The sequence below is a fragment of the Mirounga leonina genome, unplaced genomic scaffold, assembly GCF_011800145.1.
Source record: "Mirounga leonina isolate KUSES-001 unplaced genomic scaffold, KU_Mleo_1.0 Mir_169, whole genome shotgun sequence".
Classification (NCBI taxonomy): Eukaryota; Metazoa; Chordata; class Mammalia; order Carnivora; family Phocidae; genus Mirounga; species Mirounga leonina.
The window spans coordinates 19,401,037-19,428,081 of record NW_023270431.1 but is presented as its reverse complement, the minus strand read 5'-3'; the positions used below and the strand labels follow the sequence as shown (position 1 = coordinate 19,428,081).

The 27,045-nt window shown below is 37.4% G+C and overlaps 1 protein-coding gene across 3 annotated transcripts in view; it reads left to right on the top strand.

Moving 5' to 3' along the window:
* The window catches only part of DCBLD2 (discoidin, CUB and LCCL domain containing 2), a 90,616-nt gene that overhangs the window by 46,167 nt on the left and 17,404 nt on the right, over positions 1–27,045 (top strand). For all 3 annotated transcript variants that reach the window (XM_035015198.1, XM_035015197.1, XM_035015199.1), the window contains 6 exons: positions 2,412–2,549; positions 21,174–21,225; positions 23,688–23,760; positions 24,077–24,210; positions 25,866–25,906; positions 26,755–26,970. In XM_035015198.1, the coding sequence (XP_034871089.1) occupies positions 2,412–2,549; positions 21,174–21,225; positions 23,688–23,760; positions 24,077–24,210; positions 25,866–25,906; positions 26,755–26,970 (654 nt within the window). The remainder of the gene's footprint in view (positions 1–2,411; positions 2,550–21,173; positions 21,226–23,687; positions 23,761–24,076; positions 24,211–25,865; positions 25,907–26,754; positions 26,971–27,045) is intronic.

Sequence of the window (27,045 nt, the reverse complement as noted above, 5' to 3'; positions counted from 1 at the left end):
CCCTCTCTCACTCCCCCTGCTTGTGTTCCTCTCTTGCTGTGTCTCTCTCTGTCAAATAAATAAATAAAATCTTTAAAAAAAAAAAAAAGAATTCTTTACACATTTCAGATATGAGTTCTTTATCAGATTAATGTTGCATAAATATTTTCTCCCAGTCTGTGTTTTGTCTTTTCATTTTCTTAATGGTGTCTTTTGAAGAGGAAACATTTTAAATTTTGATTAAGTGCAGATTACTCATTTTTTTTCTTTAATGGACTTTCCTTTTGGTGTTGGATTTAAGAAATCTTTGCCTAGCCCAAAGTCACAAAGATTTCTCCTGTGTTTTCTTATAAGAGTTCTAGAAGTTTAGCTCTTATAATTAGGTCTGTGATCCATTTTGACTTGAAGTAAAGTTCTAACTTCATTTGTTTTTGCATATTGATATCTACCTGGTTTAGTATATTGAAAGAGTTATCCTTTCTCTATTGAATTACCTTCATTTCATGCCTTTGTCAGAAACAATTTGACCACATATGTGGGTTTATTTCTGAACTCTGTTCTGCTCCACTGAAATATATATAGATATAGGTGTAGACATAGATATAAAGATTTAGATATATCTATATTTGCTGTTATAGTGTATCACACTGTCTTGATTACTGTGGTATTATAGTAAGTTTAAAATCAGGTTATCGTAGTCTTTCAACTGTCTTTTTCACTACATTGTTGTGGCTATTCTGTGTCCTTTGCATTTCCATATACATTTTAGCCTCAACTTGTTCATTTCTAAAAAAGAAAAAAAAAACAACACTAGGATTTTTTTTTTTTTTTTAAGATTTTATTTATTTATTTGAGAGAGAGAGAATGAGAGAGAGCACATGAGAGGGGGGAGGGTCAGAGGGAGAAGCAGACTTCCCGCCGAGCAGGGAGCCCGATGCGGGACTCGATCCAGGGACTCCAGGATCATGACCTGAGCCGAAGGCAGTCGCTTTAACCAACTGAGCCACCCAGGCACCCAACACTAGGATTTTGATAGGGATTGCATTGAATCAATAGATCAGTGTTGGGAGAATGGACATCTTAACAATATTGAGTCTTCCAGTTCATGAACTTGGTCTGTCTCCCATTTTATTTAGTTTTCCTTTAATTTTTCTCAGCAGTGTTTTCTATTTTTTAGTATACTGGTTTTGATTATTTTTGTTGTTGTTGTTGTTGTTGTTGTTGAGTGCCAGGAGCATGGAGGTTGGGGCAAAGAGAAAGAATCTTAAGCAGGTTCCACACCCAATGCAGAGCCCAATAAGGGCCTTGATCCTACAACCCTGAGATCATGACCTTGAGCCGAAATCAAGAGTCAGATACTTAACCGACTGAGCCACCCAGGAACCCTTTGAATTTCTTTTTTAAATATTTATCCCTAAATATTTTAATATTTTTGATGCTGTTATGAAGTTTTAAAAATTTCACTTCAGATTATTTGTGACTAGTATGTGGAAATATAATTGATTTTTGTATATTGATCCTGTGACATTGTTAAATTCCCTTACCAGTTCTGTTGGGGTTTTCTTGATTCCTTAAGATAGTTTACACAAAAAATCATAAGTAGTCCGTAAAAATGGTGTTTGTGGAAGTACCCATTACTCTTATTCTAGAATGATGTTGCCACAACCTAAAACATTTTTGGAATGTTATTCTTTATTTAGAATTTGTTAGGTTACCAAGCACATAAGAAAATGCATTTTTGTTAGTTATTGGTGGATATTTTGCTCTAATTTTTTTCTTTTTCCCTTTTATTTATCTGTATTGAGAGTATGTTATTTTTATATGTCTATTAGACATTAAAGGATAAAAGTTGGCAGTTGGATATATACACCTAAACTTCAAGAGAAAAGGTCTGGGTAGAGGTGTATGTGAATTGTCAGAGCATAGTTAAAGCTGTAGGACTGGGCGTGATTACCTAAGGGATTAACTAAAAGTTCAGCAATCCTTGGAAGAAAAACTGAGGGGAGTTTGAAAAAGGTTTAAGGGGTGCCCTAAGCCCAGGAATCTAGGGGCACCTTGTGGGGAGTATGTTAAGAATATTAGTGATTAACTATACATTTGTTTATGAGCCACCTGCATGCATGAAATGCTTTAAGATTTTTTTAATTCTTCACAACTATTATAAAGAGTATACAAGAAATGTCTTTCACAAGAAACTGAATCTTTGTAAGATCACTGATGTCTATACCATTTTTTTCCCTTTAAATTATTTAGTTATTACTTGGCATTTTTTTTCTTCAGAGTAATGTGGTTTTTAATCACTAAACATTCTAGTCCTCATTTTCTCTTTAATGTCCAGTTTAGTATATTATTCTGATGCTCTTACCTACATTGTAAATATTACTGACTTTATGAGAGTCTTAACAAATACCTTTATTTTCCCTCATTCCTAGGCAAATACTGTGGTCTGGGATTGCAGATGAATCATTCAATTGAATCAAAAAGCAATGAAATTACAGTGCTGTTCATGAGTGGAATCCATGTTTCTGGACGAGGATTTTTGGCCTCATACTCAGTTATAGAAAAACAAGGTAATTTTCAACTTTATACCACAACTTCCACATTTTACAGTTTCTAAATATAAAAATGAAGTGTTTCTTCTAGTATTTGTTATCTGAGATTAGAATAGAGTAGAAAGACTGAACAGTTAATAACACATATATAAATGTTACAAATAAAATTAGTTCAGTTTCAGAATTCTAAAAATTAGAATATATTAAATTTATATAAATTCCATACACTTCCCTTTCCATGGTAGAGGAAATACTGATTTTTCACTTTTATAAGATTGGAACACAAATGACAATAACTTTTTAAAAATCTATCAATTATTGAAATGTGTCATACAAATTTAAAGCTTTGTTATCCACAGCTTACCATTTCATAGTACTGTGTTAAAGACCACATTACCATTCTTCTCAAAAGAATAGATTCTCTATCCACCAGGAGTATGCTTGGGAGTGCTGAGACGCTACAAAATAAACCTGAGATATTTGCTAGCTTGTTCGTGTGGATAGTCTCAAGGGGGGAAATTAAAAGCAAGGCTATTGAGTGGAATGGAATGCAAAATTTACTTGAATTTCTAAAATAAGATGCAAGACTTAAACAAAATCTCTCATGCGTTTTGGTTACTGTGGCATGGATTTGTTTCCTCTGCTCTTAGGAGCACTGTGGTAGGAAAGTTTTAAGAAGTGCTACTAATGGAAGGATATGTCAAACAAAGCAATCATTTAAATTAGAAAATAGATTATTATTTTGATACTGAACAATGATTTAACTAAGAACGTCCTAGGTGTGCAAATGTTGGGCACTGAGAATGACTGAGGGCAATGCAAGCTGCTCCTTCTCAGCTGTGGTGGGCTTGGGGTAAACACCATAGGTCTCATTAACAGTTCCATTTAGAATGTGGTAGAGAAGCAGCTGTTGTGTGGGAAGAAAGGTTTACTTTTTCCTGATTTCTGAGCTATGGAACAAAGTGGGAAGCTTAATAAAATTGCTCTGAGAGAGTGAGAAAGAAGACTCATTTGGATGGAATAATGGAAAGGAAAAAAACTGGAAACATTACACTAAATGACCAATATTTCCCACAGAACCAGGGCAAGTAGAGCAGCGTGGTGGTGTGGGAGGAGCACCCCTGCCCTGCCACATGCTTGCCAGGTGATTGCTGGCCAGTCATTTCACTTCTGTAACCTCCGTGGGTTGGTTACGAAGACGGACTCTGATACATGTGTAGCATCTGTAAGCACGTGACACAGTAGGCATGAAACAAATGTCAGTTTCCTCCTTTCACCACCGTATACACACACACACACACACACTCATTCCCCACCATCAGAAGAGTAAGGTAAAAAACACTGAGGGAGATGATGGTAGATTCTCATCCTTTCAGTTTCATTTCTTGGAAGTCTTGAGTTGATAGATAAGAGGATAGAAAATATACAATTCATGTGCTTCTTATTCCCCTTGAGTTTCCTCCTCTTGGTATCAGCTTAAATTGTTAATTTTTTTCTTCTTCATATTTTCCCCTTACTCTCTTCATTATTTATTGAGTTGAAGGTTTCTTTTTTTAAAGATTTATTTATTTTAGAGAGAGAGAGTGCACGTGCACACACATACACACACAAGTAGGGGGAGGGGCAGAGGGAGAGAGAGAGAATCCTCAGGCAGACTCCCCACTTAGGGTGGAGCCCGACATGGAGCTGGATCCCAGGACCCCGAGACCATGACCTGAGCCGAAATCAAGAGTCGGCTGCTTAACCAACTGAGCCACCCAGGTGCCCCTTGTTAAGGTTTCTTGAAAATAAATATCCCTTCATTTAAAAAAAATTTTTTTACATTAGGTATTTAAATTATGGAGCTTTTTATTCTACAGAAACCTAAAAGTCCTCTATTAAAGTTTAAGAGTTGACAGTGATCTCAGATAACAGAATCAGTATGTTGTAGACTTACATATGTCTGCCAAATTTCAAATGGTTATGTCACTAATTTAGATGAATCTTAGATGCCACAGTTTTTTGAAATATCTACCATCATCAAGAACTTCTTTATAGTAAGGGCATAATCATGGGAAATCCTTATTTCACAGGTCTCTCCTGAGTTTTTACTTACGTTTCTGCATATCCTTGCCTCTATGAAGCATATTTGAAGTTGTAAGTGAATTGGCTAAATCTAAGAGAACCCTGGTTGAATTTCTTACCATTTCTTCTTGGGTGGTCTTTCAGACACAATTTCTTTTAATGACTCATTCATTTGAATGCTGATTGGCTTTGGTTGAGAGCCTCAGTTTGTTTCCATCCAGGAAACTTTGCTGTCACACTGAATTCTGTGAATATTTTCAAGGAACATCACTACATGTTCCCAGCTTAGCAACCTAATTGGAAATTTGGAGTATTTGGGAATGAAAAGATTGCAAAAAATTTTGGTTCAACAGCTTCTTCGTTAAACTCTCACAAACACTTGTTAATGTTATACTATGTATTGTTGATAGAGTCATGATTTTGTGTGAGGTAGACTAATTTTCATGCCTTTATGCAAGAGCACATAGCAAAATTATATTTCCTTCAGTGCCTTATTTCCTGCTATATGCCCAGCACTGGGAAAACAGCAGTAAATAAGACACAGTTATTCCTTCATGGGGCTTACAGTACAGGGTTGGGAAAAGACATTAAATACATGGTAGCTCAACTGCAGTTATGACAAGTATGATGAAGGTAAAGTTCCAACAATAGGAGGCCAGAAGGGTGGGAGGAGTGGGAGATTATAAAGAGCCTAATTCTTACAGGAAGTCACTTTTAAGCAGAGAACCGAAGGATCAGTTGGGAGGTTCTAGACAGACAAAGAAGAAAAAGAAAAACATTCTAGGGAAGAGAACAAAAGATGCAAAGGCCCTGTGGTGGGAAGGAGCTTTGGAGGGGCCAGAAAAGAAGCTGGCACAGCTAAGGTGGAATTGACTGTGTGGTGAGTACATCACATTATTCAGGGACTTGTAGAAAGTGTCAGGGTTGGAGCTTATTCCAAAGAGTGTGCGGAAGCTGTTAGAGCTGAGTAGTGATATGACTGGATTTGTGTTTTTGTTTATTCTTACAATCTTTGAGCAGTAGTATACAGTCTTTTCCATTACCAGTTATCTCTTTTAATTTTTACCTGTAAACCTCAATTTTGAAAGATTATATCTGCCAGTGAAAAGTTTTTCTGTTTCCCCATTGGATAGCAAGGAAAGACAAATTAAAACAACTATTAGCACATGCAGTAATTATTAGAGGACTGGTATTTCTACTCTGAGTTGGTATAATTACATTAGATTCCAACTAAACTTTCTGAAATTGAAATTTTGTTTAAAGATTTATTCATTTATTTTTTAATACATTTTTTAATTTAAATTCAATTCATTAACATATAGTATATTATTAGTTTCAGAGGTAGAGGTCAGTGATTCATAAGTCTTATATAACACCCAGTACTCATTACATCACATGCCCTCCTTGATGTCCAGCACCAGTTACCCCATCTCCTACCCGCCTCCTCTCAGTTTGTTTCCTATGATTAAGAGTCTCTTATGGAGGGGCACCTTGGTGGCTCAGTTGGTTAAGCGACTGCCTTCGGCTAAGGTCATGATCCTGGAGTCCCAGGATCGAGTCCCACATCAAGCCCCTGCTCAGCAGGGAGTCTGCTTCTCCCTCTGACCCTCCTCCCTCTCATGCTCTCTCTCTATCATTCTCTCTCCCTCTCAATAATTCAATAAATAACTTTAAAAAAAAAAAAAGTCTCTTATGGATTGTCTCCCTTTCTGATTTCATCTGGTTTTATTTTTCCCTTCCTTCCCCTGTGGTCCTCTGTTTCGTTTCTTAGATTCCACATATGAATCAGATCATATAATTGTCATTCTCTGATTGACTTGTTGCACTTAGCATAATACCCTCTATTTCCATTCACATTGTTTCAAATGGCAAGATTTCATTTTTTTGATGGCTGAGTAATATTCTATTGTACATATATACTACATCTTCTTTATCCATTCATCTGTTGATGGACTTCTGGGCTCTTAACATAGTTTGGCTATTGTGGACATTGCGGCTATAAACATTGGGGCACACGTGCCCTTTCGGATCACTACATTTGTATCTTTGGGGTAGATACCTAGTAGTGCAATTGCTGGGTCATAGGATAGCTCTATTTTCAACTTTTTGAGGAACCTCCATACTGTTTTCCAGAGTGCTTGCACCAGCTTGCATTCCCACCAACCGTGTAAGAGGGTTCCCCTGTCTCCCCATCCTTGACAACATCTGTCATTTCCTGACTTGTTAATTTTAGTCATTCTGACTGGTGTGATGTGGTATCTCATTGAGGTTTTGATTTGTATTTCCCTGATGCCAAGTGATGTGGAGCATTTTTTCATGTGTCTGTTAGCCATCTGTATCTCTTCTTTGGAGAATGTCTTCTGCCCATTTCTTGATTAGATTATTCTTTGGTAAGTTCTTTATAGATTTTGGATAGTAGCCTTTTATTTGATAAGACATTTGTAGATATTTTCTCCTATTCTGTCGATTGTCTTTTGGTTTTGTTGACTGTTTCCTTTGCTGTGCAAAAGCTTTTTATTTTGATAAAGTCCCAATAGATCATTTTTGCCTTTGTCTAACAAGAAGTTGCTGTGGCCAAATTCATAGAGGTTGCTGCCTGTGCTTTCCTCAAGGATTTTGATGGATTCCTGTCTCACATTTAGGTCTTTCATCCATTTTGAGTCTTTTTTTGTGTATAGTGTCAGAAAATGGTCCAGTTTCATTCTTCTGCATGTGGCTGTCCAATTTTCCCAAAACCATTTGTTGAAGAGACTGTCTTCTTTTCCATTGGTTATTCTTTCCTGCTTTGTCAAAGATTAGTTGACCATGGAGTTGAGGGTCCATTTCTGGATTCTCTATTCTGTTCCATTGATCTGTGTGTCTGTTTTTGTGCCAGTACCATACTGTCTTGATGATTACAACTTTGTAATAGAACTTAAAGTCTGGGACTGTGATGCCACCAGCTTTGGTTTTCTTTCTCAGCATTCCTTTGGCTATTCGAGGTCTTTTCTGGTTCCATACAAATTTTAGGATTATATGTCCCAGCTCTGTGAAAAAAGTCAATGGTATTTTGATAGGGATTGCATTGAATGTATAGATTGCTCTGTGTAGCATTGACATATTAGCGGTATTTGTTCTTCCGATCCATGAGCATGGAATGTTTTTCCATTTCTTTGTGTCTTCCTCAATTTCTTTCATGAGTGTTGTAGTTTTCTGAGTACAGATCCTTTGTCTCTTTGGTTAGGTTTATTGCTAGGTATTTTATTGTTTCTGGTGTAATTGTAAATGGGATCAACTCCTTAATTTCTCTTTCTTTTCTCTCATTATTAGTGTATAGAAATGCATCTGATTTCTGTGCATTGATTTTATATCCTGCCACTTTGCTGAATTCCTGTATGAGTTCTAGCAATTTTGAGATGGAGTCTTTTGGATTATCCACATAGAGTATCATGAACTGGAGTTCAGAATAACAATTATAAAGATACTAGCTGGACTTGGAAAAAAAGCATAGACGACACTAGAGAATCCCTTTCTGGAGAAATAAAAGAACTAAAATCTAATCAAGTTGAAATAAAGGCTATTAATGAAGTATAATAAAAAATGGAGGCTCTTAACTCCTAGGATAAATGAGGCAGAAGAGAGAATTAGTGATACAGAAGACAAAATGATGGAGAATAAGAAAGCTGAGAAAAAGATAAACAACTACTGGATCATGAGGGTAGAATTCAAGAGATAAGTGATACCATAAGAGAAAAACAATATTAGAATAATTGGGATCCCAGGAAAAAGAGGAAAGGGGGGGCAGAAGGTCTATTGGAGCAAATTATAGCTTAGAACTTCCATAATCTGAGGAAGGAAACAGGCATTCAAGTCCAGGGGCACAGAGAACCCCCCCCCAAAATCAATAAAAATAGATCAACACCCCAACATATAATAGTGAAGCTTGCAAATTTCAGAGACAAAAAGAAAATCCTGAATCAACTAGGGACAAAAGGTCCCTAACCTACAAGGATAGAAGCATTAGATTGGCAGCAGACCTATCCACAGAGACCTGGCAGGCCAGAAAGGACTGGCATGATATAGTCAAGATGCTAAATGAGAAAAATAGGCAGCCAAGAATACCTTATCCATTAAGTCTGTCATTCAGAAAAGAAGTAGAGTTAAAAAGCTTCCAGGACAAACAGAAACTGAAAGAATTTGTGATCATTAAACCAGCCCTACAAGAAATATTAAAGGGGATCCCTTAAGCGAAGAGAGAGCCCAAAAGTTAACATAGGCCAGAAAGGAACAGAGACTTTACAGATAATATAATGGCACTAAGTTCATTTCTTTCAGTAGTTATTCTGAATGTAAATGGCTAAATGCCCCAATCAAAAGACACAGGGTATCAAATTGGATAAAAAAGCAAGACCCGTTGGGAAGCTGTCTGCAAGAGACTCATTTTAGACCCAAAGACACCTCCAGATTGAAAGTGAGGGGGTGGAAAACCATTTATCATGCTAATGGACAATCAAAATTAAGCTGGAGTAACAATCCTTATTTCAGACAAATTAGATTTTAAACCAAAGAATGTAATAATAGATGAGGAAGGACACTATATCATAATTAAAGTGTCTATCTAACAAGAAGATCTAACAATTGTAAACTTACACCATACACAAAGATAAACTCAAAATGGGTAAAAGACCTCAATGTGAGACTGGAATCCATCAAAATCCTAGAGGAGAACATAGGCAGTAACATCTTCACATCGGCCACAGCAACTTCTTTCAAGATACATCTCCAAAGGCAAGTGAAACAAAAGGGAAAATGAACTTTTGGGACTTCATCAAGATAAAAAGCTTCTGCACAGCAAAGGAGACAGTCAACAAAACAAAGAGGCAACCCACAGAAAGGAAAAAGATATTTGCAAATGACACTACAGATAAAGGGGGGCACCTGGGTGGCTCAGTTGGTTAAGCGACTGCCTTCGGCTCAGGTCATGATCCTGGAGTCCCGGGATCGAGTCCCGCATCGGGCTCCCTGCTCCACGGGGAGTTTGCTTCTCCCTCTGACCCTCCTCCCTCTCATGCTGTCTCTCATTCTCTCTCTCTCTCAAATAAATAAATAAAATCTTTAAAAAAAAAAAAAATGACACTACAGACAAAGGGCTGTTATCCAAGATCTATAAAGAACTTCTCATACTCAACACCCAAAAAACAAATAAGTCAAAAAATGGGCAGAAAACATGAAAAGACACTTCTCTGAAGAAGACATACAAATGGCTAACAGACACATGAAAAAATGTTCATCATCATTAGCCATCAGGGAAATCCAAATCAAAACCACATTGAGATACCACCTTACACCAGTTAGAATGGCAAAAATGGACAGGGAAAGAAACAACAAATGTTGGAGAGGTTGTGGAGAAAGGGGAACCCTCTTACACTGTTGGTGGGAATGCAAGTTGGTAGGGCCACTTTGGAAAACAGTGTGGAGGTGCCTCAGAAAATTAAAAATAGAGCTACCTTACGACCCAGCAATTGCACTCCTGGGTATTTACCCCAAAGACACAGATGTAGTGAAAAGAAGGGCCTTATGCACCCCAATGTTCATAGCAGCAGTGTCTGCAATAGCCAAAGTGTGGAAAGAGCCGAGATGCCCTTCAACAGATGAATGGATAAAGAAGATGTGGTCCATATATACAATGGAATATTAGCCATCAGAAAGGATGAATACTTTTACATCAACATGGATGGGACTGGAGGAGATTATGGTAAGTGAAATAAGTCAAGTAGAGAAAGTCAGTTATCATATGGTTTCACTTATTTGTGGAACATAAGGAATAGCATGGAGGACATTAGGAGAAGGAAGGAAAAAATGAAGGGGAAATCGGTGGGAGAGATGGACCATGAGAGACTATGGACTCTGAGAAATAAACTGAGGGTATTAGAGGGGAGCGGGGTGGGAGGATGGGTTATCCTGGTGATGGGTATTAAGGAGGGCAGGTACTGCCTGGAGCACTGGGTGTTATACGAAAACAATGAAGCGTGGATCACTACATCAAAAGCTAATGATGTATGGTAACTAACATAACATAATAAAATTAAAAAATATATATTTATGCCCCTAGCCAGGGGGCAGCCTATTAGATAAACCAATTAACAAAAAAATGAAAGAAACACATTGATAATAATATAATAATAGTAGGGGTCTTTAATACCCACTCACTGCAATGGACAGATCATCAAAGCAGATCACAGCAGGGAAACAAGGGCTTTGAATGACACACTGACCAGATGAACCTCACAGGTATATTCAGAACATTCCATCCTAAAGCAACAGAATACACTTTATTCTCAAGTGCGCATGGAACATTCTCCAGAATAGATCACATAGTGGGTCACAAACCAGGTCTCAACCGGTACCAAAAGATTGGCATCATTTCTGCATATTTTCAGACCGCAGTGCTTCGATATTTGAACTTAATCACAAGAGGAAATTTGGAAAGATCTCAAATACATGAAGGTTAAAGAGCATCCTACTAAAAATGAATGGGTCAACCAGGAAATTAAAGAAGAATTAAAAAATTCATGAAAATGAAAACACAACTGTTCAAACTCTTTGAGATGCACCAAAGATGGTCCTAAGAGGGAATTATATAGCAATACAAGCCTTTGTCAAGAAACAAGAAAGTTCTCAAATGCACAACCTAGCCTTACACCTAAAGGAGCTGGAGAAAGAACAACAAATAAAGCCTATACCTAGCTGGAGAAGAGAATTAATAAAGATTAGAGCAGAAATCAATGAAATAGAAACCAAAAGAACAATAGAACAAATCAACAAAACTAGGAGTGGGTTCTTTGAAAGAATTAATAAGATCGATAAGCCTCTAGCCAGATTTATCAAAAAGAATATAGAATCATGAATGAAAGAGAGATCACAACCAACACTGAAGAAATACAAACCATCATAAGAACATATTAGAAGCAACTATATGCCAACAAATTAGGCAATCTGGAAGAAATGAATTCATTCCTAGAAACGTACAAACTATCAAAACTGAAACAGGAAGAAATAGGAAATCTTAACAGACTCATAACCAGCAAGGAAATTGAAGCAGTAATCAAAAACCTCCCAATCAATAAGAGTCCAGAGCCAGGAATTCAGGGAATTCTCCCAAACATTTGAAGAATTAGTACCTATTCTTCTCAAGCAGTTTCAAAAAATAGAAATGGAAGAAAAACTTCGAAACTCTATGAGGCCAGCATTACCTTGATCCTAAAACCAGACAAAGACCCTACCAAAAAGGAGAATTACAGACCAATATCCCTGATCAACATGGATGCAAAAATTCTCACCAAGACACTAGCCAATAGGATCCAACAGTATATCAAAAGGATTATTCACCACGACCCAGTGAGATTTATTCCTGGGCCGCAAGGGTGGTTCAACATCTGCAAATCAATCCATGTGATACACTACATAAGTAAAAGAAAAGACAAGAACCATATGATCCTCTCAAAAGATGCACAAAAAGCATCCTTGAAATTGAAATTTTTATTTAAGAATTGAAAAAATATGTAGACCCTAGAGACATCCTAGACATCATATTACAACCACTGGTGAGAAGGTCTATTGAGAGAAACTCCTAAGTTACTGCTGGTCTTACTTAGAGAAGCAAAACCAGTTACTCAGAGGTCCAGAGTCAGTAAGTCAGATATTTTTATCTAGTATAGTAATAAAGTAGACTGACATTTTCATTCTAAAATGTTAAATTAAAAACAACATTTACCACTGGACTTGAAAGATAAATTTTATAGGTGAGTAATCCAAATACCTGGTTTTGAATCTGTTCACCATTAGCCAGTTTCTAGGGAAAACACAACATTTGTAGGATGACTCTGGGAATAATGTTTAAGTTATTTTAGTTATAGAACAATGAGCTCAGAAGACCTATCTGTATTTGCATTGAAAGCTTCAAATCCTTCAAGGCAGCCCCTATTTGTTATGTGCCATAAATTGGTGGGAGCGGATGTACGTGTCTCAGTGTACACATGCAGCTGAGAAGTGATAGTCAATACTTCTTTTGTAGAACATGACATCATCACTTAAAAATTAATGTTAAACCTCTTTATTTCCGATTTTACCAGTCCAGAATCTTGTAGTGGTCATGCTTTTGTATGTTTGTGCTTTTTTAGTCAGAAAAATAGTAAATAGTTTAAAATTTCATATGAAATAAAATGAGCCAGTGTAAAAATTAATGAGCTTTCTAATTGGAATTCACAGACACTTGTTTATTCATTGCCTGTTGACCCCTTAGAATCTGAGAACCATCTGCTTACAACTTACGAACAGCTGAGCCTGGGAACTATTCCTATTTGACAGGATTGTTTTTGATGTATATTAAGTTATTTATTATTATTATGTTCAATTAGCCAACATATAGTACATCATTAGTTTTTGATGTAGAAAGGAAACAGCAAAACTAAGAGGCAACGCATGGAATGGGAGAAGATATTTGCAAATGACATTACAGATAAAGGGCTGGTATCCACGATCTATAAAGAACTTCTCAAACTCAACACCCAAAAAACAAATAATCAAGTCAAAAAATGGGCAGAAGACATGAACAGACACTTCTCCAAAGAAGACATACAGATGGCTAACAGATGAAAAAATGTTCAGTATCACTAGCTATCAGGGAAATATAAATCAAAGCCACAATGAGATACCACCTTACACCAGTTAGAATGACTAAAATTAACAAGTCAGGAAACAACAGTTGTTGATGAGGATGCAGAGAAAGGGGGACCCTCTTACACTGTTGGTGGGAATGCAAGCTGGTACAGCCACTCCAGAAAACAGTATGGAGGTTCCTCAAGACGTTAAAAATAGAGCTACCGTACGACCCAGTAATTGCACTACTAGGTATTTACCCCAAAGATACAGATGTAGTGAAAAGAAGGGGCACATGCACCCCAATATTCATAGAAGCAATGTCCACAATAGCCAAACTGTGTTAGGTTATTTTTAGAATTAACACCAGTAGTTTAAAAGTTTTCTGATTGCTACCTTCTTTAACAACATTTTTTTGCCAAATACTTTCCATTTTTAACATCTTACATTAGATTAAATCAACTTGTAAATGAAACAGGGCAGAATATAGAACTACTTTCTAATAGAGTCCAGATTTCTGTAACTGGTTGTTTTGATTTTTTGTTTTGTTTTGTTGGGTTTTTTTTCATGGGATGCTTTTGGTTTTAAAAATAGAGCATGAGTTACTTAAGATTGTTTGCTACCTTAATTATACAGTAATTTTATAGAAATCTTTTTGTTTTGAGTACTACATTTAGCTAGGTTTCTATTTTTAGTGTTTCTATTGTGTCCCTAATTTTTCTCGTTGTTATTGTCAAACATTTTAAACTCTTAAACTATTAAGTAAGGTTTTATTAATGAAGTCTCAGCTTACATGCATATTTTTAGATTTGTTTTTATTTACACACAAATGAGTATGTATTATGTTTGTGTAATATACATACAGAAAAATATGGTTTTTGGTATCAATTTGTAGAAGAAAGGTGCTGACCAATGAAGTATTAACAATTTTGCAGAAAAAGAGCACTGAAAAACAATCTGTTAAGAGAGTGTTAACCCAAAGAGGTGATTCAGTTTGTGGTTTAGAATTTATTGCAAGTGACAGATAACCTGAAGGGCTTTAACAATTTTAGTGTTTTGTATGTGTTTCAATTTTAGTGAGTTAAGGATGTTGTGAGGGGACTGAGTTCGCATTTGTGTAGTGTTTTATGTTATCCAGTGACCTGTTCTTTCACTGCTGCTCTTACTAATGTATTCATTAGTGCCCTAGATACTGTGTAGGTCACAGAAGAATATTAATGTTTTATAATCTTTTAATATTCTTAATATCTTACATATTTTATATAAAATCTTAGATTTTAATATCTTATACTGACTTTTAATATTCTTGTATTTGTTTTTTAATGTACATATACAGGAACTTAGGTATGAAGAGGGTTTGATTCATCATATGTACCTTATAGCCTGACTACATTGTTAGGCAACTGAGTCATGCCTGCATCATCCATAAGAAAGCATTGACTATTTTCATCTGAGATCCTACTGTAGACTCAACTTCCATAGATGGCATTGTAATATTTCTAAGAGAAACTTAAAATTTCATCTCTACTCTCAGTATGTAAAAGGAGAGAAGATATAAAATGCCTCTTACAGTAGCTGTCACTGAGTAAATGTTACTTAACTCTGAATCACAATAAATTATGTTCTATTACATATGTAAATTTCCTTCACTAAATGGCAGATGGTACAAATTAATACCAGGTTCCTATTATGGAAACAAGGAATTATGCCCAAGGTCACATGGTAATATTGGCTGGAGCAACAAAATGAATCTTTCCTGCATCCTCTAGGACTTGAACAAAGTAGCTATCACACATTTTCAGTGCAAGGTTGCTGACAAAGTGTGAATTAGGAAGGCATGACTTCATATTCCTTCAGGCTCTGGGGAATTTGTTAAAGAATATTAGAGTAAATAAAGGAGAAGAATATGCCTCGTCTTCATTTATTTTCTTCTTGGGTTAAATAAATATAGTAACTTATTGTACTTCATGCTTTCTTGAATTAGAATAAATATAGGCACTCGGGCTTCCTCCGTTAGAAGTGAATGGCTTCAACTGGATAAAAATTATATCCAGCAGCTAATATAGTCAGTGCTAACATTGCTGAGAGTTTTTTTAATTCATTCAGTAACACAAAACAGAGTATTGGGGGAAAATCAAAATCTATTTCAAAATTCTGTAGTCTCAGAAATAGCCAGTGCTATCAATCAAAAATATTTCTGAGATAGTAACCAATATGCTATTTTTTAATTGATTTGTGAACTTATAAAATATTTATCATACTTCTGTGATGTTATGGGTTAACATTAGATGTCATATTTAAATAAATATTTCATGGGGCAATTATAAAGTTTCCCAGCCTATGCAGTTATTATGTATTAGAAAAATGTTTACTTGTACTTAAATTAAAAAAAAAAACTTGTGCATAGGATACTGATTATGGCTGATAGTAATATTACTAAGTTGGGAGCTATCTTAGAATATCTGATGTTGGTGTTTTCATTAAGAAAACCTTGAAATCTTTCATCCTGTTGTTGACTATTGGTTTGCCTTTGTTTTTGTATTTTCTCATAGTTGTTGTCACAATTACGTTATTCTGCCTTCACAACCCCACCTGAAGCCTGCCTCATCTAGAAAGCTTTGTAGGGTTAAGGAAGGCAGCAGATATTAGGGAGGCTCTTAGAGAAATTATAATTACACTCACTTTGGGTTAGACTGTACTGCTAAGACTCGTGTAGAATCTACACTATGGATGCCAATTCTCCTTCGTGCTGCACAAGGAAAAGAATAGAACACCAGTCAGCTTCAGCAGAACCCCTGAGGGCATTCTGCATCCTACTGCTGCTACTCTCTATGGCCCAGAGCACCCCAATGAAGTACACTGTATGTTTAGTGTTTTGTGTAGTAATATATTTGTTATAAATACTCTTTTTTTATGTATAATATTTGATTAAGAAAATTTTTTAAATCCCATACAGACGCTCTTAGTTGAGAAGGGAGTAAATTATATACTGCCTTGCACTTTGAACATACCACTGATTTTCTGGCGTTACAGGACATCTTCCAGTGGGTCCACTGTGACAATTCACTTGACAATGAGTACTTTATCATTACTTACTATTATAATCACTGCCTAAGCACTTTACATAAAATAAGTTCATCTTTTAATTTGCTGTGGCCAGAAACCTTAGCATTGTCTTTGAGTCTCTCCAACTTTATATCCATTAGCCACTTCTCAGAGTCTGTATGTACATGTATCCGCTTCTGACCACATCTCAACACCTCCGCTACTGCCACTCCCATTCACGTCACCATCTACTCCTACCTCAGTTATGGCAAGAGATTTTTTTGCTGACCTTTCTTTCTGTCCTTTCTCCCCTTCAACCTACTCTCAATCCAGTGGTGAGTATGATCCTATTAAAATGAAGGTCTCATCTCACTTTGTTCAATGTCCTTACCTCCAGGATCCTATAGGAGATGGCTTCTCATTCCTCGTCTGACTTCTCTTAATTGTCTTTCCCTTGTTTCCTGTGGCAGCAAACATGCTAAGTGTGCTTCCTCTGCCTATTCTGTGTTATCCCCACACATACCTCACTCCCTCACCTATTTTAGAGTTTTATTTACCTGCCACCTTCTCAGTAAGGTCTGTCCTGACCGTGTTACTTAAAATCGCAACCCCTTAACTTTTCCTACCTGTCTTTCCTTATTTTTTCTAATGTGTTTATCACCTGCTAACAATATGTCTGTTTCTCATTCATACTGTTTTCTCTTATCCCTCACATAGGGTACACTTCCTATATGCAGAGATTTTTGTCTGAGTGTTCTTTGCTTTATCTCTAGTACCTAGAACAACACCTGGTCATAATACATACTAAGTATTTGTTGAGTGAGTGAATGAACAAATGAATAAACAAGCAAACTGCCAATCCCAGCCCTTTTTCCAGGCTTTATTTTTCCCTCAAGGCACATGTGCTCTCTATAAAGGAAGGGTGTTACTGCTTTTGTGATAGCTTCTTTTTCTTCATTTTTAAAGTTTTTATTACAGTTTTATTCTACCGTACATTTCACCTACTCAAAAGATACAATTCATTGGTTGTCAGTATGTTCGCAGTTGTGCCGTCATCACCATAGTCAATTTTAGAACATTTTCATCACCCCAAAAGAAGCTCCGTAGTCACTGGTGGTCATTCCCCATTCCCTACCCCTTAAATCTCTCCCTCTCCAGTCCTAGGTAACCACTAATCTACTTTATTCTCTATAGATTTACCTATTTGGGATATTACATATAAATGGAGTCATACAATGTGTGGTCTTTCGTGGCTGGCTTCTTTTTACTTAGCATGTTTTCAGAGGTCATGTTGTAGCATGTATGAGTACTTCATTCTTTTCTGTGGCTGAGTAATATTCCATTGTATGGATATACCACACTGATCCATTCATTAGTTGATAAACATTTGTGTACAGGTGTTTGTATGGATATACATTTTCATTTTTCTTGGGTATATTCTAGTAGTGGAATTGCTAGGTCATATGGTATCTATGTGTTTACCCTTTTCAAATTAATTAATTAATTATTTTTAAAGATTTTTATTTGAGAGAGAGTAGAGCGAGAGACAGAGATTGAAAGCATGAGCGGGAGTGAGGGGCAGAGGAAGAGGGAGAAGCAGACTCTCTGCTGAGCAGGGAGTCCAACGTGGAGCTCGATCCCAGGACCCTGAGATCATGACTTAAGCTGAAGGCAGACACTTTGACTGAGCCACCCAGGCACCCTTACCCTTTTTTAAGAAACTACTAAACTGTTTTCTAAAGCAGCTACACCATTTAAAAATCCCTCAAAAAGTGCATGTGGGTTCCAATTTCTTTTCTCCACTTCCTTTTGATTCTGGACATCCCAGTGCGTATAACGTGTTATCTCATTGTGACTTTGATTTGCATTTCCCTGATACTTAGTTATGTTGAGAATCTTTTCATGTGCTTATTGGCCATTTGTATATCTCCTTTGGAGTAGTCTATTCAGATCCTTTGCTCATTTTTAAGTTGGGTTGTCTTTTTAAAATCAAGTTGGAATAATTCTTTATTGGGTACTAGATCCTTATCAGATTATATGACTTGCAAATATTTTCTCCCATTGTGCAGATTATCTTTCTCTTTCATGATAGCATTCTTTGAAGCACAAAAGTTTTTAATTTTGATGAAATTCAATTTATGTATTTTTATGTGGCTACTTATGTTTTTTTGGTATCATAGCTAAGAAAACCGCTTAATCTAAGGTCTAGATTTACACCTACAGTTTCTTCTAAGAGTGTTATAGTTTTGGCTCTTAAATTTAGATCCCCTTTACTTTTTGTATGGGATCACAGGTAGGGGTCCAGTTTTATTCTTTTGCATGTGGATATCCTCTTGTCCCAGCACCATTTGTTAAAAAGACTTATTCTTCCTTCCCACTGAATTGTTTTGGCATCCTTATCAAAATCAGTTGGCTTTAAATTTAGAATTCATTTCTGGACTCTCACTTCTGTTCCATTTGTTTTAACTTTTTATACATTGCTATCAGAAGGCTCTGAGGCAGATGGTTTCTTTTGAGCTGTATTCATCCTGCCTAAGCTGTGTTATTAGCTGGGAGCCTTGTAGTAATAATGGTTTTCTGGAAGGCTGTTTACTTGGGAAAAGCTTTCAGGAAAGACACGTTTTAAAGCATCTTAATTGCAGGCTTGAGGTTTTCCTTGCCTCTGTGGAGTTATAAAGCTCAGTATTTGTAATCATGATTTTCTGTCTTTAGTCTTCTTGGCTTTCCTCATAGCTGTCCATTTTGAATTCCTATTTTCCTCCTAGGGACCTCTTTTGAGCCCCCATGGAATTTGAAAGCAGTGGTCAAGTGAGTTGCATACATTTGCATGGACTTAGAATAAAACCCTGTCCTGATCAAGTATATCTGTAGTTGACCAGCATTCCAGCATGTGGCCTGAAAATAATGGGGCCAGCTGGCAGTCGTCTTGTGGTTTTGAGGCCACGTTGGACCACACAGGTACCTTTGCATCCCAGGCTATTAGATTGCCAGGAATAACCAGGGTATAGGTGATTTAGTGTGTCTGCTTTTCTCTCAGCCAGGTAGTCGTGAACCCCTATCCAGGTGTATTCTCTTAAACTCCTAAAACACAGATTTAATCATCATTCAAGGGCCTGTGGTGTATTAATCCATTAATCATGTAATTGCTCTCAAAATATCACTTTCCTGCTGGTCTAACAGTTGTGCTGAGTTCTTCCAAGATACATTTCATTTGGGTGATAATCATGTACTTTCTTCAGAATTATAGAATAATCCATTCATTATCTATGCTTGCTGTGGTGGCCATTAATTTAATGAATATTTGCAGGGTGCCTGGGTGACTCAGTCGGTTAAGCATCTGCCTTCGGCTCAGGTCATGATCCCAGGGTCCTGGGATCAAGTCCTGCATCGGGCTCCTTGCTCAGCAGGGAGCCTGTTTCTCCTTCCGCCTGCCATTCCACCTGCTTGTGCTCTCTCTCTCTTTCTGACCAAAAGAAAAAAAAAAATTAACGACTATTTGCATGCCATCAGTGTGCTAGGATCCTGTGGGGTATTATCTCCTCAGTGTATTGTCACCCTTAGCACACTTGTTCGGCCAGGCATTTATATGTGAAATCACTTACCTTTGGGATTGCCTTATTAGGGCCTTATAGGTTTACCTCCATACAAGTTAGTCCATGATTGTACTTAGCCAAACATGCTAACAGTCACAAACTGTTATTCATCCATTTATTCAATAAATGTTGAATGAAAGCCTCCTGTTATGCCAAATGCTGTGATTGCTGCTGACCAAACAAAGGTGAGGACTGACAGCCTTCTCTGTCCATAGACCAGGCATCATAAAATGATGTTGCTTAGAATCCTACAACTGCATTAGTGGATTTTTCTTACATAACACTTCGTACTTTGAGAACACGTAATAGTCACCTACTCATTAAAACAACCAAAAAAATCTTAGGTGCCTACTATGTGTGAAAGGTGTTTGACTTGTGAAGATGAGGAACAGCTTCTGTGAGGAAGTGACAGTTAAGCCAGCAAGGCTAAGGGACAGTGGAAAATCATTCCATAATCGAGAGGGCAGCATGTGCCAGAGGGACCAAAGGCGGCTAGTATGGCAGGAAACCAGCACAGGTACAAAACAAGACTGAGACAGGACCAGGCCGCCACTTTTACCCAGCTTACGAACTAAGTCTTAATGAAACAGGTTAGCTCTTATTCAGATTTGATTTCTAGATAGAAATGTTGAGTTTTAGAGTTCCTTCTTATTTAGATCATTGTTTCTTCAACTTTACTGTGCTTAAGAATTAACTAAAGGACTTGTTAAAGCAGATTTTTGGGTCTCCACTCCCAGAGATTCTGTAAGTCTGGATGGTGTTCAAGAATTTGAATTTCTATTAAGTTTGCAGAAGTTGCTGGTGCTGCTGGTCCTGGCCTTCCCGTTTTTACTTAGAAATATGTTCCTAGATTTTCAGTATCCTTTCAGTTCCTTAGAGTAACAAAATTAATTCATCTGTCTTGTCATTGTTTTCCTTGTGTATAACTAGTAAAGGATCATTTTTTAGTTATGTAATTATTTTTCTTTTTTCAGGAGCTGTATTTTATAGAAGTTATTTTAAGTCTATATATTTATACTTACCTGTGTACCTTATGTATGTGTGTATATATGTACACACAGGACTCTATGAGGTGATGTGGTAACAAACCGTATTGGAGAGGCATAGCCCCAGAAATCAAGATACTTAAAATCAAAAAGAAATCATGACTAACAAAAACTTGTAAGAAGTTACTAGTCCTACTTTGACAGCTGTTGAGATTTAAAATTTAGAACAGTATCATTTGGGATTTGGAAAGAGTTGGTGTTTCAGAAAGAGTAAGCCTACGTATTATTGAATCCGTTTTTTATTTTTGTTTTTCTAGATCTAATTACTTGTTTAGACACTGCATCCAGTTTTTTGGAACCTGAGTTCAGGTATGACGATATTTGTGACTTTTTTTCCCCTTAAATGTTACTCTTCACTACTCCATCATTATTCTTATACACTTAGGTTTAATGTACATTAATATATGTGTCACAGGTGTGACAGATAATCATTGTTGTAAGACGTCAATAAATTAGAGCTTATTTAAAGCCATTGAGTTACCATATTTAAATTTTGCTCTAATTGTAGCATTTGGATCTTCTCTATAACGAAAGTATAATTTCAGTATACTTCAAAAGTAGAACTAGTTGCTTTTCAAAATCTGGCAAAACTGCTAATGAAGTTAGAGGAGCTAACTTTTTTTTTTTCCTCAAAAAAGGGAAGAGAACGATTTAGGCTATGACAGAATTCTTCAGTGTTCTTGCCCAAGCAGCATTTCTACTACTGTTTGCCTGCTTTATGTCCTTGTCTCTTGTCTGGACTGGGATTCCCTTCTATTTGATTTTCCATTTCTAACCTTTGCTGGCTTTTATTCTGCCACTCACATTGCTGCCAAGTTTCATTCTAAAATAAATGCCTGATCATTCCCCTACTTTAAAATCTTCAGGAGCTCCTTATTATTAAGACAAAATGCCATCCAGATTTCTTAGCCTAGGTTTCAGGATCCTTCCCAGGTAGTCCTTGGATCATTTTTCCAGTCTCATCTTATGTACTTATGGATTTTTTTTTTAAGATTTATTTATGTATTTATTTTAGAGAGAGAGGGAGAGAGTGAGCCTAAGGGGGGGGAGGGTCAGAGGGAGAAGCAGACTCCCCACTGAGCAGGGAGCCCGATGCGGGACTCGATCCCGGGACTCCAGGATCATGACCGGAGCCAAAGGCAGACGCTTAACCTACTGAGCCACCCAGGTGCCCCTGTACTTACGGATTCTTGACACTGCTCTGAGCTCTCAGAACTTTTACCCGGAATTGCTTTACTACTCTCTGCTTGGCAGCTTTATTCTCATCTTCTAAGACTGGTCTCACTCACCTCCCCCCAACTTGCTACCGTTCCTCAAAGAGCAACCTTTATTTTGTCTTCAAGTATAGTTCTCTGTCTGTGGGATGGGTGTGCTCGTCAGCACTTACAGAGGATCCCGGTGAGCCGAGGTGACTCTGGCATCAGTGTCTGGCACACAGCCCTGCCACCGGGTCTTGGAGCTTCTGCTCTCAGCTCCAGCATCCCCACCCACAGGCAAGCTGCCGTTTGCTCTTGCCTGGGCCGCTGCGCCGCCAGCCCACTGAGGTCTCAGCTTCTCCTCAGGGTTCCTTCCAGTCTCTTTCTTCTCGGGAGCCCGAATAATCTTTTTCAGAAATGTGTGTGTAAGCCTTAAGATCCTTTATTGACTTCCCATTTTTACTTAGAAATATATTCCAGACTCTTCGCCCTAGCTCACAAGGCTTCTGCACGATCTGACTCCTGCCCACCTCTTCAACCGTCTCTCAAACTACTGTTACCTTTTAGTTTTACAGTATCACTGTACTCTGCCTGCACTGGTCGTCCCAGTTGAAGACACACACAGGCCACCTCACCTCATGGGCACACTGTTCCGTCCATTAGGCTGCATTTCCCTCCCTTCACTGAGGCTTTGCTTCCTCAGAGCCCCATTTCCTGACTTTGGCAGTGCAGAGCCCTGTGTAAGAGCATCGACTCTGGAGCCCATATGCCACTTACCAGTTATGGGACCTGGGCACACTGTTTCTCAGTTTCCTCATCTGTAAAATGAAGATAATACTAATACCTACCATTAGGGTTCTTGTGTGGGTTCCTGAGGTACTCAGAAGGCCGCCTGGCACAAAGTAAATTTGCTGAATGTTTGTGTTACTTTTATTAAGCTTGCTTCCTCTGGGTTATTTCATGGAGTGTCTTTTCTTCGTAGAATCATAATCTGATTAATGACTCATTGAAGTATTAGTTTAATGTCTTCCCCCTGACCTCTGGAGCGTAAACCCAGGGAAGACTGGGCCATATTTATTTGGTTGATGTTTGTAAACCCAATACCTACCACAGCCCAGCACTCAACAGACAACATACTAGACATTTGGGTAAATGTGTTGAGTGGGTGGGTGGGTGAGTGAGTGAATACATGACTGAATGCCAAACATTTTTAAGTCACATTTGATCAGTAGTGGGTTGGTGAAATAAATTGTGGTTTATCCACAAAATAGAATAGCAGGTAGCTGTTAAATATGAATAGGTCTTATAGTAAAAATATGTCTGCCATTCATTATGAAGTAAAATAAAGCAGTATGTAGACTATGACACAGTATTTTAAATATGTGGGTGAAGATGTTTTATATGGATGGATGGAATAAAGTGTGAAAGGGCTTTTTAGAAGTAGTGCTTCTCAGGGTAGTGAGATTATAGTATTTGAATGAACTGAGAAATGAATATGTGATTTTTTGTTGTTGTTCTTTTCCCCCAGTAAGTACAGAACTATTTTATACCCTTTAACTTGTTTTTATTTCACAGTAAGTACTGCCCAGCTGGTTGTCTGCTTCCTTTTGCTGAGATATCTGGAACAGTCCCTCATGGATATAGAGATGTAAGTCTAAGTAACGTAGACTTACATTCAAGCTGTGATAGAACTTTTCATTTTTTTAACTCCAGAATATGTTGATGTACCTTGTGTGTATCTTTCGTCTCGATTTATTTTCTAGGAAGTATTTCTTTTTATCATGGATGTGATGTTTTATTCTTCTTCTTGTGCTACAAGTCTGTACTCTGTTACCACATCGGTAATCCTGTGTTTACTGAGAAAACTGCCCCGGTCAACTCATTTCTTGAGGAAGCCTAAGTGTCTTGTTCATAACTTATCAAAAGAAAATTAAATACTAATCTTTTGTTTTTCCTTCCTCAAGTCCTCGCCCTTGTGCATGGCTGGTGTGCACGCAGGAGTAGTGTCAGACGTTTTGGGTGGCCAGATCAGTGTTGTAATTAGTAAAGGTATCCCATACTATGAGAGTTCTTTGGCCAACAACGTCACGTCTGTGGTGTAAGTATATATGTTATTGGTCATATAAGGAAGGGTGTGGGGGAGGGGTGGGACAGCAGCTAGTTAGACCTCAGCAACATCACTGTTAACGGCGTTCAAGAAATAACATTTGTGTGATTAGCCCTCCCATTTTTGTGTGCTCCTTGTCCGCATGTACTGAAGAGGACAGGCAGGGTCGCACCGGGAGTCATTTAGAAGGATGATTTGTTCTTTTCTGAATGTTGAAAATGTCTAGAGTAAAGCTCTAAAAGTCTGTGGCCAAATTTTTACTGCATTTTAAAGAGTAGAAGGCATAACTGCTCTGTTTCTTACAGCCAGTGTGACCTAGGATGGATTGAGGATAACTGAAATACTCTTGAATATAAATTAAATTTTGACGTAAATCAGAGGTAGTCATATTATGAATCCTCCTCTCCTCCAAAGAGAATATTTGAAGAGTGTATTTTTATAGTCACTACAGTGATCTGTTTTATGAAACATAGACTAGGCATCAAAAGCAGGAAAAGTTGAAACATTAAATAGAAATGTAATACTTGGAATCTGTTTTAGTAAATCTTGCCTGTCACATGGGCTCAGTCCTCTAGACAATACTAAGCCTAACTGAAACCAGCTTCTCTTCAGAGGTTCTAGGCCAGTTTTCATTCAGAAGATGAGAGCATGATCCATATCCATGACTGTGATAAAACAGGAGTCACCGAACTTTTCCTGTAAAGGACCAGCTAGCAAATATATTAGGCTTTACGGGCCACCCGTCCCTGTCACTTATTCTTTCTTGGTTTATATAAGACTCTTTAAATGTGTAGAAACCATTCTGCGCTCACTGGCCATGCAAAACAGGCCATCCATGAGCGAGCTATCATTTGCCCATCCCTGGTATAGAGTTAGCAACCTTTCCTTCTCTTGGTTTCTTCTAGATGATTTTATGCAGACCTTATCATTCCTTTCCCCTCTTCTGCCTTTAGAAATAATTTTTTTTGTCAGTTCTTTCTTTCATACTTTAAGAAAAAAAGAAGGACAGGTTGCATCCACTTGTAATAATGCTTTGAATGTTTTGTGCTAAAGCAGGAGCAGACACTGATGATTTTATCCCCCCAGGTTCTTTAGAGTCCTTGGTAAACTGGTCATGTGTCCCATGGCTCCATTCTCCCCAACTGCATTTACTTGCCTGTTACTTTGAAATCCAGATGCGTGTTGCATTGTAACACTGAAACTTGTTCTTAGATGTTTATATCCTATAACAGATGCAGTCTCTCCTGTTTGTAGCCAGCTTTTTTTCCCTTTACCCCCAGGAAACTTAAGCCTCATTCTCTGGGAATTACAGTGTACTTGCAACAAAAGCAAATGATGCAGACGAGTTTGAGGAATGAAAGATAAATAAGTACATATTAAAGGTTACGTGGGCATACTTGCACATTTCATGTATGAAACAGGCACTAGATACTTGTAGAAAATTGTTTCTGCTGATTTCAGAAGTTGTTCTGCTTTGAAATGAGACTTTTTTTGGCTAAGAACAGCATCAGTTGTCAAATATGTGGCCATAGAATATCCTTAGTTCTTTATACAGTAAAACAAAAACAGAAGAAAAAGTTTTACTAAGACAAATACGGGGAAGTCAATATATGAGTGTCACCAAGAACAACTTTTCTGTCTTTCAGGGGACACTTATCTACAAGTCTTTTTACATTTAAGACAAGTGGTAAGCCTCTCATGGACTTTATAACTTATTATAATTTGTGTAATAGTTAATATTTTATAAACTATCATGCAATATGCCAATTGCTGTTTTGTTTTGTTTTGTTTTGTTTTGTTTTTGCACCTTCCTATATGTCATGATAATATAATGGATGGAATAAATTGGAGGTTTTATATTAATAGGGAAATGCTCATGTAAGCAAGGAAAGTTACTTAGGAAAGTTGATTTTTTAATACGTCTGAAGGAGTAATTAATTCAACAGATAATACTTATTGAGTGCCTTTGATTTGTCAGGCACAGTCCTGGTGCTAGTGAAACAAAAGTGAGCAAAAAGAAACAAAATCCTCCTTTCTTGGAGCTTAAATACTGGTATTGAGAAATTGACAGTAAACAGTGGATAAATAAATTACTACATATGATATACTCTTTATAATATTATAGAAGGTGTAGAAAAATAAGGAAAGAGGATAGGCAATGCAGGAGGGACTGGTCTGGAGTTTTAAGTGGGGTCACGGTAGGGCCTCGTGGAGAATGTGACATCTGAGCAAACACCTAATGGCAATAGGGAGTGAGTCATTCACTGGTCTGGAGATAGTGTCCCAGGGAGAGGATAATGTATTGCCATTAAATTGATGGTTATTGCTTGTGAATAAATATGTATGTACATTGCCTGATGAGACACAAAGACATGGACCCAAGAAACATTTGCCTACTTTTGAAATTCCTCTATTACAGTATATTACTAGCATAGTGTATGTTAATTGCATGTACAATAGAAAGTTTCCATTGAGCAAATAATACAGATTGTGAATTTTTATCTGGAAACCAAATTACTGTCTTTTTTCTTTCAGGTTGTTATGGAACACTGGGGATGGAATCTGGCGTGATTGCTGATCCTCAGATAACAGCATCATCTGTGCTGGAGTGGACTGACCACACAGGCCAAGAGAACAGCTGGAAACCCGAAAAGGCCAGGCTGAAGAGACCTGGGCCTCCTTGGGCTGCTTTTGCCACTGATGAGTATCAGTGGTTACAAATAGATCTGAATAAAGAAAAGAAGATAACAGGTTAAGAGACATAATTTTCTAGAATGATTTATAGTTCTGATTTTGTTTGGAAACCTGATGACATCTAAGATTTTC